The sequence below is a fragment of the Pholcus phalangioides genome, unplaced genomic scaffold (assembly GCF_987345545.1).
Source record: "Pholcus phalangioides strain wild (caught in Gottingen) unplaced genomic scaffold, Ppha-v1.0 ptg000010l_1, whole genome shotgun sequence".
NCBI classification, from domain to species: Eukaryota; Metazoa; Arthropoda; class Arachnida; order Araneae; family Pholcidae; genus Pholcus; species Pholcus phalangioides.
This window is the reverse complement of record NW_028301603.1, coordinates 20,623,620-20,637,585: the sequence shown is the minus strand read 5'-3', so window position 1 is coordinate 20,637,585 and position 13,966 is coordinate 20,623,620. Positions and strand designations below refer to the sequence as shown.

Here is a 13,966-nt window from a genome sequence, read left to right as displayed (position 1 = left end):
GTTCCTGTGTCATGAAAAAGCCTAATGGGCAACTTAAGGTTCTGGGGAGAACACTTCTGAGAGACTTATGAAGCTGTTTTTTTAATTAAAATTTTCTTATATATTCTAGGGAATATTCATATTAAAATGAATTTTCCATGCAATTGGTAGCAATGATTTTCAAATCTCATTTTGTTGTATACAATATTGTTGCCTACCTTTGATTGGGTAATTTCAGTCCTTAACTATCTTTGATTTTAGGAAATCTTGTGTAAAACACAATCCCGAAAAATATGCCTCATTTTTCATGAACATTTCTTACATAAATACATTAGAAATGAATAAATAATTGAAATGACTTTTAGTTATTCATTGTAAATTCATCATTGTATATAAATTCACATTCTTTGTCATTTCTTAAGTAAAGAAAGTAAAATTTTTGTTCCTAACAATTTTTTACAGAACTTCATATTAAATTGGCATAAGGAAAAGCTTATTTATACTACAAAAAACCAGAATACAAATACGAAGACCAAAACAGACAAAATGTCCAACGAGGCAGCTGAAAAGGTCTATAATTGTGTTACACTTTTACAGTTGTGTTACGCTGCTTCAGGGTTCCCACTCAAAGTATCACGGGAGAGGGTGCCCCCCGAAACAATATGATCAGACAAAAAAAATTCCCTCAAAATTTTCTTTTTAATTTTTTAAAAATTAAACAAAAATCGTAGCACTATATTTCAGTATCTATAAGATTGACTCCAGCCAATGCAAAATGAAAGAAATCACGTGGTTAAAAAATAATTTTTGGCCAAAACGGTGAACCATAGATAATTCTTTTGTCTTCTTTTCACAATATATATTACATTCTTTTTTGGTGTCTCTCAGCTCCAGTCAGCCAGCTCTATTCTTCGATGCACAGTAAATTATGAAGATATTTAAGAATGATGTTCTTTCAAGACCACTTTCAAAAGCACAGTGCGAAATGTGTAAATTACAAGGTCCAGTGTAAATAAGTTAAGGGCTTAAATAGCAAGCTATTGTAATGTTTGCTTTTAATTGAAGAGATGCCAAAAAAAAAAAAAAAATTAACAAAAATCTTAACATAAAGGTTGAAAATTAAAATACTATGAGCTTAGTCAATTATGGTGTGATCTATTTACATATTACCTATCTTATACTTTGGAATGTACTTTGTGGCACTAACTTCACTCACTTTTATCAAAAAGTAATTAAATGAGGATGACTCTCACTTCTGTGACACAGCTCATATCAAGTCATGTTGTTGGATATCATTAGGAAAAGACATGTGCTTCATTAAGAATTCTTTATAAGGAATTTGCTTGGCAAAAATGGTTTTATTCACATTTATCTCCAACCCCTTTGTCTAATTGAAAGGAAAGCAGCGCTGATTTCAGAGGTAAAAAAAATTGTTTTAAATTGTGGTGCTGCTTCCAATGAACGATGAGCCATTGTAAAATATTTCACTTTTGTGAAGTAAGCTAAGATTCTCAGAACTTGCTTCACGAAAATATAAGTTCAAATTTTGAATTCTTTTAATTTTTGCCAAGGTGGTTTTTCCACGGTTTTTACTGCAATTTTTCCACTATGGCAAAAAAACTTGCCCACCCTGATAAGTGTGTGTGAAATTTTTAAATACCAATTTTAAGATTACTTTTTTTTAAAAAAAGCCCTCTTTTGCAAAGACTTTTTTGAATTTTTTTTCCCACATTACCAAAGTTAAATACATAAAATTGAAATAAATATTACTGTATATGGATGCAGGTTTCCAAATTCTTTTAAATTGTGAAAGAGAAAAACCTCGAAGTAAATATTTGGTTAGAAATTCACAATAAAAACAAAAACAGAACCAGTACCATCAAACAAAATGTATTAAATTACAAATGCAATAATTTATTGATACTAAAAAAACTCAAGCCTACAGTTCCGTATGTACATGAGCAAGTTGTGGATTAGGCATCTCACTAGGCTTGATGTAAACGCCTTCCGCAGTCTTCCAATAGCAAGAGCTGTCAGCGTAAGAAACTGCACATATTTCTCGTTGTCCTGAAATCGGCCGTCCATAAGTATGACCAGTGACACCGAGCCACCTGGGAAACAAAGAAAAATTTTTCATAAATTATAAATGAACGTAAGAACTAATCATAACATCATAAATTGGTTTTCTCCTTTATATCTGAAATGTTCCCAAAAAATCTTGAGAAAATCTTCTCACACACTGCCAATGATTTAGTTTTGCCATACTGTATTTCTAATGTGCATAAGGAACCTCTTTTTATCAGAAATTGGGTCCTAAAAGTGGGTGGGTTTCTCATACATGGATAATACTATAGATATTAACAAATTACTCTCAATTCCTCTAAAAACACAAATCTTCATAATGTACAACATCACAAGTCATGGGCAATATGCAAGAAATAGTTGATGTATCTGATTGAGATGTATCAGATGAGAGTGATAGGGAATTTAATAGTTTCCATGATGTTAATAAAAAATATAACGTGTAAATAAAAAATATCTTTGAAATTTTTTTTCCAAACTTGAAACCCAAAAAAATTATGGGGTTCCTTATACATACTGAAATAATGTTGCGAAGGGCAGGAATTTGAAGAGGCTTTTGTGAACGCATGCAAGATACGCGTACCATGTGACTGTTCAACTAGAAGAGCACGATTCTAGGGACTCGGGCAGTAGAATTCAAAGTGAGAAGGCCTATGTTTAGAAGGCTGCTCTAGTTTTAGCAGGACTTCTAGTTCATGTACACAAAGGCATTTATTTGTTCTCAAATCCTCATTCCCATGAGTTTTTGCCCATCTTCAAGTCCCGGCAAAGAACCCGAGCAATCCTCGTGACGAGGCAATCTGGTGAAAGGAGTTCAATAAGCCCCAGCTGCCACAACAAAAACTAGTGTCGGAAGCGGCACACTACAAGGACTTGGATGGCCAAAACAAGTAGTATGGAAAAAGACGAGATAGAAGAACACTTCAAGCAGCTAATGGAGATGATGGCCCAGATGAAAGTTAGCATGGACAAACTGGAGTCCAGGATTGCCGGCAAAGAGGATGTTGCTGCTGTCAACATGTCTCTCGCTGTCATCGAAGAAGACATCACCTCATCTATTGTGGATACCAACAAATCCATCACTGCCTTCAGAACAGACATACACAAGGATCTCGAAGAATTCCAGGGAAGTGCCAAGAAAAGCTTTGGGGATTGGACAGCTAAGCCAGACTTAACTCCGATAGGCAATGCAAAAGGAACTATTAAGAGATCCGGTTCAGTCTGTTGCTTATGAAGGAAGCACCCTGCATCTAGTGTACCATGGCTCACAGCAGCATGGTGGGGGAGCATGGACTCTACATAGAAGGCAAACTTGATGATTTTCCATGCTGGATGGGCATCGTCCCTGAAGCAAACGTCAGCATCATTTGGAGAGACCTGGATCAAAGATTCCAGCAGTGACTTCTCTATGTGTCATCATTGTTGACCCTGCAGACAGTCACGGAAGAGGTGACTGTGCGTAGAAAGTTGGAAGTCTCAGCGAGGTTGGTGTCGGTCGCCTATTGCCATGCTGTCTTCGCAGCCGACATCCGGGACTCGTGCATCCTCGGGTTGGACTTCCTGAAGAAGCATGGACTCCTTTGGACATTCGGAGCGACCAGTTGAGCACAATGAAAGAACAGCAAGTCATCCTACATGGAGGCCTGTCACTGCAAAGTCCTTCCTTGGAAAGTGATGGCCATTCAAGAAGCAGGAATCCCAGGCAAGGGCCTGGATGATGGTGGGATTGGAACAGTTCTTTTGAGAAGGCTGGGGAGCCTAAAGAGACAGATACAGCATCGGAAAAGAACATCTCAGAGAGAGATGCCTTCTCCTTATCGAGGAGACCAGTCCACGGAACTGCCATTGCTGTCTCAAGATGGAAATATGGAAATAAGTGTAGTGCAAATTTCTAAGAGGGATGTAAAGAATGCAAATAGGAATAAGAGAGATGCCATAAAAGCTTGAAAAAAAAAAAAAGAAAACTGACCCTAGAATTTCTTCAAAAATGTCTGTTGTAAATATTGTTACCAACAGAAATTCTTATACTATCTAAAAACTATCATGTGCTTAACTATGTTTGCCGACAAACATATGCAAATATTACAAAAATAAATAGAATTTTTTTGTCTGGTCATTCACGAACACTTACATATCTGTGTCAGCATGCTTTAATCTAATACTACCATCACGCTCCCAGAAATCAGAACTACATGTTACAATCCAGTTGTCACCTGCACAAAAATGAAGAGAAGGGGTTGTGAAATCAATCAATTCACTTTCCAATTCTTGAAATAGAGATTTAAAGATTGTATATATTTTACAATTATTCTTTCTGTAGTCACAATATAATTCTCCAATCATGAGATGAGACTTGGATACATATACCAAAGTAAATCTATATTAACCTGTATCTCCTTCACCTATAGTTCCAAACGCACTAACTTCTTGATTTCCAGAAAGCGGTGATGAGAAATGGTGACTGTGAAGGTTTTTCTTTGTTTCTAAATGCTCAAGCCGAATCGTATCGCCACATTTAATGGGTTGCCTGCACAAAGGTAAAATTGTGAAACTCTAAAAGCATAATGACATAACTTTTTTTGCAAATAATTTTTTAACAATATATCTGAGACTTAATTCTTGCAGAGCATCTTCAATTTGTATAACAATGCATGCACAAATGATTTATAGATATCTTTATGGATATCTAAGCATTCAATTACAGAAATTTATGAACTTTTGAAATTAAAATAATAAAAAGCTGTGTGGTGACATTAAAATACTTAAGTATCATTAAATTCCTCAATTCGGTGTACAGCATTTCAGTTTTCACTTTCAGTGTGTACCGTAAAACCTCTTTTAACACGAGAGTCTCACTACAGTGTTGAGCAAGTTGAGCATTGTTAGAACGTGCATGCACGAGTGTGTCTCTGCTGTTATGCTTGGCAACTTATTGCCAAACACTTGCTACTTTATTAGTAAATACACCTGTAGGCAGAATAACATTTGATGTGGGCCACAGGCCTGCAAACGGCTTTACCACTTACTTGATTGATCTCCCTTTATCAGCCCAAACCCCCTGCCCCCGAAAATATTGTGACTCCTGTTTTCACCTCAACCAGAATGCATCTGGTGATTGGTGGTGATATAAATTAATCCCATTAAACCTGTGCAACGATTAACAAAATAAAATGTAAAAAATAATTAAATTTTATTAAAATAAAAAAAATATTAAATTTAAATTGAAGATCACACACACATTAAAAAACAAAGATAGCAATGAGGGAAAAAAACCTCAGCCAAGGTCACCAGAAAAGCACACAGCAATCATGCGCACACGCGTTCCGACAATGCTCAACCGTTCAACACTGCAGCGATACGCTTTACTTTTAACCAGCTTAATCAAGACCTAAAGTCAACCTATCAAAACATAATCCAAAACTAGATTTTTCAAGACCAATATAGGAAAAGATATGATTAACGTAACATTGATTAAGAGAGATTTGAGAGAACAATGAAACCTTTTGACAACTAATAGGACCAAGCAAGTGTGGTCCCTGTTATTGAGAGGTTACTGTTGTTAACCACGTTTGATATTTCTGAAACATAGATTAAAATTTTTAATTGCGTGTAGAATTGTATAACAACCTATGCTACAATTAATTACAGGAAGCTGTTTTGTAGCACGCTATTTATTTTGTATTGAAGATGCACATTTTTTCATGAAAAACTTTGTGACTTTCAATCATTAATTTCACTGAAAAATTTGATGAAAAAGAATGTGTATAGCTGCGGCGTAATCCTTGTATCCTGGAACATGTATTCTTTAAATCAGATTCATCCTCCGATATAATCAACTACTGTTTTATTTAGGGCAGTATTCTCATATAGTGCTTACCTGGGCATCCTTGGTTAAACAGCATGAAAAATAAGGACTCTCTGGTCTATGATATAGCCACTTGTCAAATTCAAACCCTAAATTCTGCTTTATTCTTTTCAAAATGTATTTAGTGCACCAGTTAGCATCTACTTGGGGAACCTCCAGGGTACATTGACTGCATTTCTAACACTACTGACATAGAACCGTAGTTATTTTTATGTTCAGAGAGCTCAAGGAAGGAAAAACTCCCTCAAAGCAAATCTTTAAGGTTATTTTTCTTATGTGATAATCCATCACTTTTCTTTCATTTTAATTTCCAAAAGTCACTGTTATATGGAAATCGTTGTTCAGAGGTTAACCTTAATGTTAATCAAATGGGATGCGTTCTGTTACAAGAAAATTTGGCCATTGTTTAGAGGTTACTGTTGTTCGGAAGTGATGGTTATAGGAGGCTTTACTGTATAAAACTCTCAGTAAAGTAAACTAATATTTATAATCACCAGAAGGAAGATAAGAGTAAAGTAAAAGACCCTAACACAGTGTTATCTGAAAAACTAATTTGGAAGAATAATTTTACTCTTCTCGAAAACCTAAAGGGGAAATTTTGAAAAACGAGGATTATTTTTTAAAATCAAAAACAGAGAAATAACTGTACTGTAACTTAATAATAATAAATTACCAAAAATTCAAAGGAGTATTTTCACTCAACAAAATTTTGAGAGTAAATTTGAATTTGGATGCATGAATCATGCATCTAGATGCGTATTGGCGAACACTGCCCTAACATGGAGTCTGTTTATGATGAGAAATATGCAGCCTAGAAATATTGCATTCATTTGCAGAAATATTGGATATGGTGAAGATGTTTTACCACAACCAACATTTTGGTTAGTTACACACTGCAAGAAAGGATGCGTTTTTTAAAGCAAGGTGGTTCGGGTGCTCTTGCAGTGCAGTGAACAGTATCATCATAAATACAACTGTTGCTATTGTTTGATTACAGAGTAACTGTGTAATAGCAATTGTGTTTATCAGGATTTATATCTAAATCTTGTTTAAAGCAAGGTAATTTTGAAATACATTGGTATCTGACATACATCTGCATTTTTGAAAATAAATTTATTCTTTTTTGACCAGCCTCTGTATTAGAAACATATATACTGATTCTACTCATTACAAATGACATAAATGATATTTTTTGTAGGCATAGTTTTTCAGTTCCTTGTTAGGCGTTTTGCCCGTTGCTGCCTTTGTATTTATATAAATAAAAATGTGTGTGAATTATTTTTTTTTGTATGTCTTAAACATTTATTTTTTTATTGCAACCATGCTTATTTATTTTATTTCATGTAGTTTTTCAAAATCCACTGTAAGAATCTGACTGAAATCTACATTTACAAGATAAATTGAACAATATTTCAAAAGTAATTGTTACCCTCGCCTGCACATCTTGCTGTTTTTTCCTTTGATGACCCAATGACTATTGATATCATCCTGTTTGCTATTACCAGTAACGGACTAAAAATTTAAAATACACAAAATCAATATAGAAATAATAAAACAAAAATAAATTATTGCATTCAATTATAAAATCGATTTCAAATTATATTTTTTAGAGATTTTCAAACTATTTGCTGTCACACTAGTGTCTCATTTTATGGAAGGCACAATAGCTATTATTCTATTCTATACCCACCAATGTCGAACCGAAGATAGGTGTGATCACTTAGATATTAGGCAGTGTCTTATGTGAACATTTTGCTGGCACCTACTCATCAGTTATCAGAGCATGTTACTTATGAATAACACACCATCTAAGCTGCATGTGTGTGTTGCAGTACACTGTGAAAAAGCTTGTGTGCATGCAAAACCATTAAATATTTTTCATTGGCATGTGTAATATGGATTGACATACCATGCACAGAAAAAACGCGTTAGTGTATATATATTTATTAAAATTTGACAAAACTTATTTATGAACCAGAGACAACCCCTAGCCCCCACAGCAGAATGTTTTGTTTGCATTGTTCTGCAATGAGCCTTCAACTGACCTGACAACCTTCAAATGTTCTGTCGTAAAAATTCTCATAGTGTTTTCCATTTGAAAACAAAAATTCTCCCAGATTGTTCTGCAACGTACATCAGTTTTTGGCACATTCAGCTTTCAGGGCCCTGGCTATGTCACCAATGACAATATCTGCTTTTAGGCTGAAGATAATACATATCACACATGCTAGAGAAATAGGCCTTTTATTTCATGATTTTTGGAATTTAATAAAATGTTATTTATTCACAGACACGCAAAAGTATGCTCCTAAGCAGTTTGACTCTCTGCCACCTATTAAATTTCTTTTCCGATTTGTCAATTATGACACTTCATAACTCTCATGTTTAAAAGACAGATATATACATTTTAAAAAATTAGTATAAGTGTATATTAGCTTATAGAGATACAGAATAGTTTCTCTTTCAATGGCAAGTTCGATCACATTTAAGCTAACCTACCTGCTGTCCACTTCCTGATCCATATTTTACTTCGTGGGAATGCAAACGAACAGCAAAATTCTTGTTCAGGAGCTTTATCACTGACCCACATGTAACGTATGCATATAGAGCTGAAAAAAATTATGGATAAATAAGATTAAGTACTGGCATGCAAACCTGATTGGTCACAAAAATTTCATTTTTGGTGAATTGTGACTGTACTTCAATTCACTGAATTTGTTTCCACTGGAGATGACTTCCCATTCGAAATATAGATTGTCCTTTTAACTTATTACCAGGAGTCTGTAGTGGCACAGTGGTAAGATGCTTGTCTTCTACTATGAAGGTTGCCATCAAGGTCCAGGGGTTCGAATCCAGGCATGGAACATCAGAAGCAAGTTATTTACCTACCAAGCCCGGGGCAACCACAGATGGATGGAGCCTTCATTTTCCATCCAACTCCACTGGTTGGAAATTGCAGTATGGCGATATATGACCAGAGTTGGTGTGCGGTAATGTACTAGGGTGTCTGTTCAGCCAAAATTTGGGTCTGTCTTCCGGACCCTTCACAAAATACATATTAATGAGATCATAAATTGGCATTTCATTTCTTTGTGATTAGTTAAATAGATTATTTTGTTTTCCCCAAAATTACTTATTTTTCACAAAATTAATGACCCTTTTCACAAAAATAACGAAAAAATTCTCACAAAAATAAGATTGATTACACTCAAGTGAACCTATAAATATGAAGGCTAGTTAGACTGAGACTCAATAATCCTCAAACTACAGTTTAAATGTGGGTTCACACTGATTGTATTCGCTAGACTAGAACAAACAGGAGACTTTGGCTTGTTTGGTCTACATTCACACTTCTTTAGGTTGCTCACAAGGTTTTAGCTTGGGAAAATCCAAAAGCATAAGTTTTCCTGGAGTGCTTGCACAGCATTTCTTAAACCCCATGATTATTCAAGCTGCATTGGTATTTAAAGGTGAATTTGCCGATTGTGCCTTTATTCAAAAGATTTGCCCTGATCCTTTATTCAAGTTATTACAATTCAGACTAGTAAGTGTGAGTGCCGTATTTGTTTTTACAAGCTTTGGTGATGCAGTGCAAAGTGCTATTCCATATCTGACAGATGCCATAAGACTCAGAGCATGTACTTTCACATGCTCGAGCAATATCAACTCACCTTTAACATATTTACGATCACAGGCATAATGTTACGTCCAAACACCAGCGGAATAAATTTTAAACAAGTTTCTCGTGTTTTCTTTCTTTTCAAGAGAAAAGACCATCACGAAGCTTTATAGCAACCCTGTTATCTACAGAAGTTGCTTTTTGTTTCCCTCCTTTCTTTATAATGTATCTTTCTACTATATACATGTAAGAGCAAAAGAGAACATGTAGGGCGAGGGTGAAAGGAGAATTCTAAAAATAAACTCCTTACCTATACTACCTATTATACTCTTATTAAACCCTCTGATCTATAGTACTTATTATACTTTTTCCTTTTACATATTTTTTCTTTCCCCCTTCCTTTTTCTAATGCGCAGTGAGGTTAGGACAAGGTTGCCATATTTATCACTGATTCTGTAAATAAAGATAATCAAAATTTCTTGCTAAAACCCATGGGCAGAGATACAGGGGAAGGGAGGCACATGGACAGTCCCCAGTACCAAATGTGGAGCCTACTGATCTAATGTATATGCGTATATGTGAACTGATATCATCATCATCATCCTGCCCCTCCCCAGACTTTCAAGTCTATATCCGTCTATCACTAAAACCTTAGTGTGGTTAAGCTGATTCATCCTTGAAATTTTTCCAGCAAACTAGACAAGGATTTTTTTAATTCAGAAAACAACACATCTGGAAAAGAGACTTCCTGGATATTATGTCTAGACAAATATTGGAAAGAAAAGTTAGTTGTCCTCTACAGATATTGAACCAGATTCCTCTTACAGAACAGAAAAGCGCATTATCTAATACACCAGAGACTCATCACCTTTCCTTATAGTATCCGTTAGTAACATGATGCACTAACAGCCGTATTCACCAACAGAGTTTAAACTATAATCGCAGATGAAAGGATTGGAGATTTACATTGATTGGAGTTCAGGAGTTTAACCAATCCGTGTCAATCTATAATTCTTTAACCAGTAATTATAGTTCAAACTTTGTTGGTGAATACATCCATAAGAGTGGAAATACTGCACTGCAATAGTCGCCCCAGGTGGCAACAGTAAAAAGAGTTTTTCCATCTCAGATCTGGCTAAGATTTCGTAAGCGGGTTGCCCTAAATTTAGAGATTTCCAATTTTACCAAGGTTTTTGCCCCTAGCGACCTAGAATTTTTTATGCTCATCAAATATTTCTGACATTGTGAAAATCAAGATGGCAGACAAAAAAAGAAATGCAGCATTTCTTTTTTTGGCAAGCTAAAACTTGGTGAGGAGGAATTTTGAAACCCATGAAGAAACTACTGGCCACAGGATTCATCAAAACATTACACTTGGATTTTATGATCCCAATCTGGTAAACCAATGCCAACCAATCAACTGTTCAAAACCATGCAAGCGACACTTTTTTGGCAAGGCACTATGATTTCTTTTGCAAATATCACATCAAATTCTGTCAAAAACTGAAGTGTTTTTTATCTGACTGAAGAATGCTCACCCATGAAAAAAATTTCACAACAAAAGGGTGCATAATGCAAAACAGTGCTTCGGCTTATTGCTCAATAAAGAAATAATTTCAATGATGACGAACACAATAATGGGACCTAAAATGCTAGTGCTAATTGTGCTGGTAAAAATAAGAAACCAAAATGGTGCTAAAATAGATAAGGATAGCATGTTGGCTTGAAAAACATTGTTGCCAATGAAACATTTTCAAAGCACCAAAGTAATCAAGTTGGTGACAAAACCACCAAATTTAGTGCAGTACTGCTTACAGAATCTTAGCCACAAATCTAAATAAGACTTTCTGGATGTTATGGAAAGGCAAATTTTGGAAAGAAGTTAGTTGTTCCTTCAGGAATCAGCTCATAATGCCATGAAAGCGTGTTTAAGGAAAGGAAAATTGTGACTGATCTACTGGATAGCACATTTGCTTGATAGACCATTGATTGGGAAAAATCGCATTGTAAAATACAAGAATTTCAGCTTCAAACAAATATATTTCCATATGCGGCAAGAAAACAACCCTTTCAGAGATACTAATGCATGTTTTATGGCAAAATGGATATGTCCCCCCACCCTTTCCCCTAAGAGTGGGGCTCTTTTTGAGCAAATTCATAGTGTAGAACAAGAGTGATGAACCTTTAGGAGAGTGCAGGCTACTTCATTGGTTTGAAAACCAACAATGTTACTTAAGTGACATTGATTTCTATAAATGTGCCGTAAGTCACTCAAGTGCTATGTATATAAGTTGGTGATCACTTGAGTGGTTGGTAAATATGCCCCAAGCCGACTGAGTGACTTGGGAGTGTGCCACAGCAGGTCACTTAAATGATCTGTGAATGTTCTGTAGGTCACTTTTTGTACTGTGGGCCGCTTAAGAGCTTCGGAACTGTGCCACATGTTGCTCAAGCGATATGCATAAATATGCAGAGAATCACAGGGCTGTAAATAGATAATTTTCAAGCATCAAGCACACATTTTGGCGCCCCCATATAATGTAAAAACAGAAATTAAAGGATGAATTCCCTGTATCCACTGCCCAAACACCAGACCCACCTGCCCCCCCCCCTGTTGCGGCCCTGGTCAATTAAGTGATCTGTAAATGTGTTGCAAGACACTTGAGTGATCTGGGACTATGCTGCAGGTCACTTGAGCATGACCCTTAGGCTGGGATCTTTCACAGACCCTTCTGTAGTGAATTTATAGCATGAAAAAACAAAAAGATAATTATAATTGTCCCAGGGCTAGAGCACCTTATCAGCCTCCAAGCTCGAGTTATCTGTAAATGTTTTGCAGGTCACTGGAGTGATCAAGAAATGTGCCGCAGATCACATTCAAGTAATTTGGATCTACATAGCAGGCTGCTTAAGTGTTCTGGAACTGTGCTACACATTACTCAAGTGATATGTAAATATACTGAGAATCACATTACAGGGCCTACAACTAGATAATTTGTAAGTCGGTGCCCCCAAAGAAGAGTTTGCCGAAATCTGCTGCGTATGTTACAAAACAATCGGTGCTACTACTAAACCATACATGTACCTTGTCCACACATTCCTCTGTGGAACTACGAATTGATACACTTGGAATGTGCATGTGTTGTGAACCTAACGAGAAGTTTGTTTCTGCGTAATGCTTGCCGTTAGTAGTGCTGCCATCAATTTTTCTCACTATAAGTGAAGTTTAATGGTTTGATAATTGTATCATTGTTGGCATGATGGTCTCTGTGGCAAAAACTTTAAAAAGGATCAGCTCGTATTTGCACCTTAAAGTTGGAAACTACAGAAACCAACTTCAGCCAACCACCACTGTGGCACCATGATGGTGCGGTTCGAACCCCGGTCCTCGCAATGTGAGTCCATCACTATGACCACCACAGTGGCAATCAGTGATACTGCAGAACAATCTAGAAGAACAAGAAAGGTATAGAAAATGCTATTATGGGAACCTCTACCGCAGAAAATTTCCAGTCAGTCGAGGTCCAGTTGCAGAACGCAAAACATTCTGCTTCGGAGGGTTGGGGCAACCCAATTTTTGGTGCCCCATGTAATGTAGAAGCAGCAGTTGAAGGGTGAATTCAACAACTCTGTAGTCCCCTCGGTTCGGGACACTAGACCCACTCCCTCTCCCACAGTTATGGCATTGGTTGGAAAAGTGATATGGATCCACCGCGAGTCCCTTAAATGATCTGATCCGTTTATGTGCTGCTTGATTCATTTTTCACAAAATTAAGTTTGAGGTCATGGACCCACATCAGATAACTCAGAGAGCCATATTTGGTCCACTGTAGGGGTTGAGCAGGTTTGGTGTAGAAAAACAAATAAAGGGGGAGTGCCCCTTATGGGGGCGTATAACACGTCGTGTAATAGACATGACAGTTAACAAATAATAAAGCAATTTTGGAAATATGATTTTTTTTATTAAAATGCAACAAATATTAATTCGCCATACATTATAATTATTAATATTAATGGACAGTTACTTACAAGCATCAACAACTTTGAACACGTCAAGTACAACGAAACACACAAATAAAACAACGAAACATGATAGAAAATGGCCAGTGGAATTCATTTTAAATCTTAAATAATTTTAAATAATCACCGCAATGATTTTAATTTATTTTAAATGTCAGTTTAAAAGACCTGCAAACTCATGTTTACCACTACCAGACCAACAACAACAAAAAAAAATTAATGGTGTTTGCTAGTGATGTTGCCACTCAACAATTTATCGATCAATTAAAAATGTTTGTAAGTTTAAAGTTGAATAAAAGTTTGAATAACTTTTAAATATTGAAAAAATTCCCAATATATATATATAATTATGTGAGAAAAACATTTTATTTATTTATTTTAAATTGGTAGTTATCGAAAAA

General features: G+C 35.8%; 1 protein-coding gene across 1 annotated transcript; it reads right to left on the bottom strand.

Moving 5' to 3' along the window:
• Nucleotides 1-1,872: 1,872 nt before the first annotated feature.
• On the bottom strand, nt 1,873-13,792 carry LOC149081093 (stromal cell-derived factor 2). The gene is made up of 6 exons (XM_089237875.1): nt 13,575-13,792; nt 8,426-8,535; nt 7,356-7,438; nt 4,449-4,588; nt 4,193-4,274; nt 1,873-2,090 (listed from the first exon to the last, which is right to left on the bottom strand). The coding sequence occupies exons 1-6, from the start codon at nt 13,660-13,662 to the stop codon at nt 1,919-1,921; spliced, it is 675 nt and encodes a 224-aa protein (XP_089094001.1). The 5' UTR covers nt 13,663-13,792; the 3' UTR covers nt 1,873-1,918.
• Nucleotides 13,793-13,966: the final 174 nt, after the last annotated feature.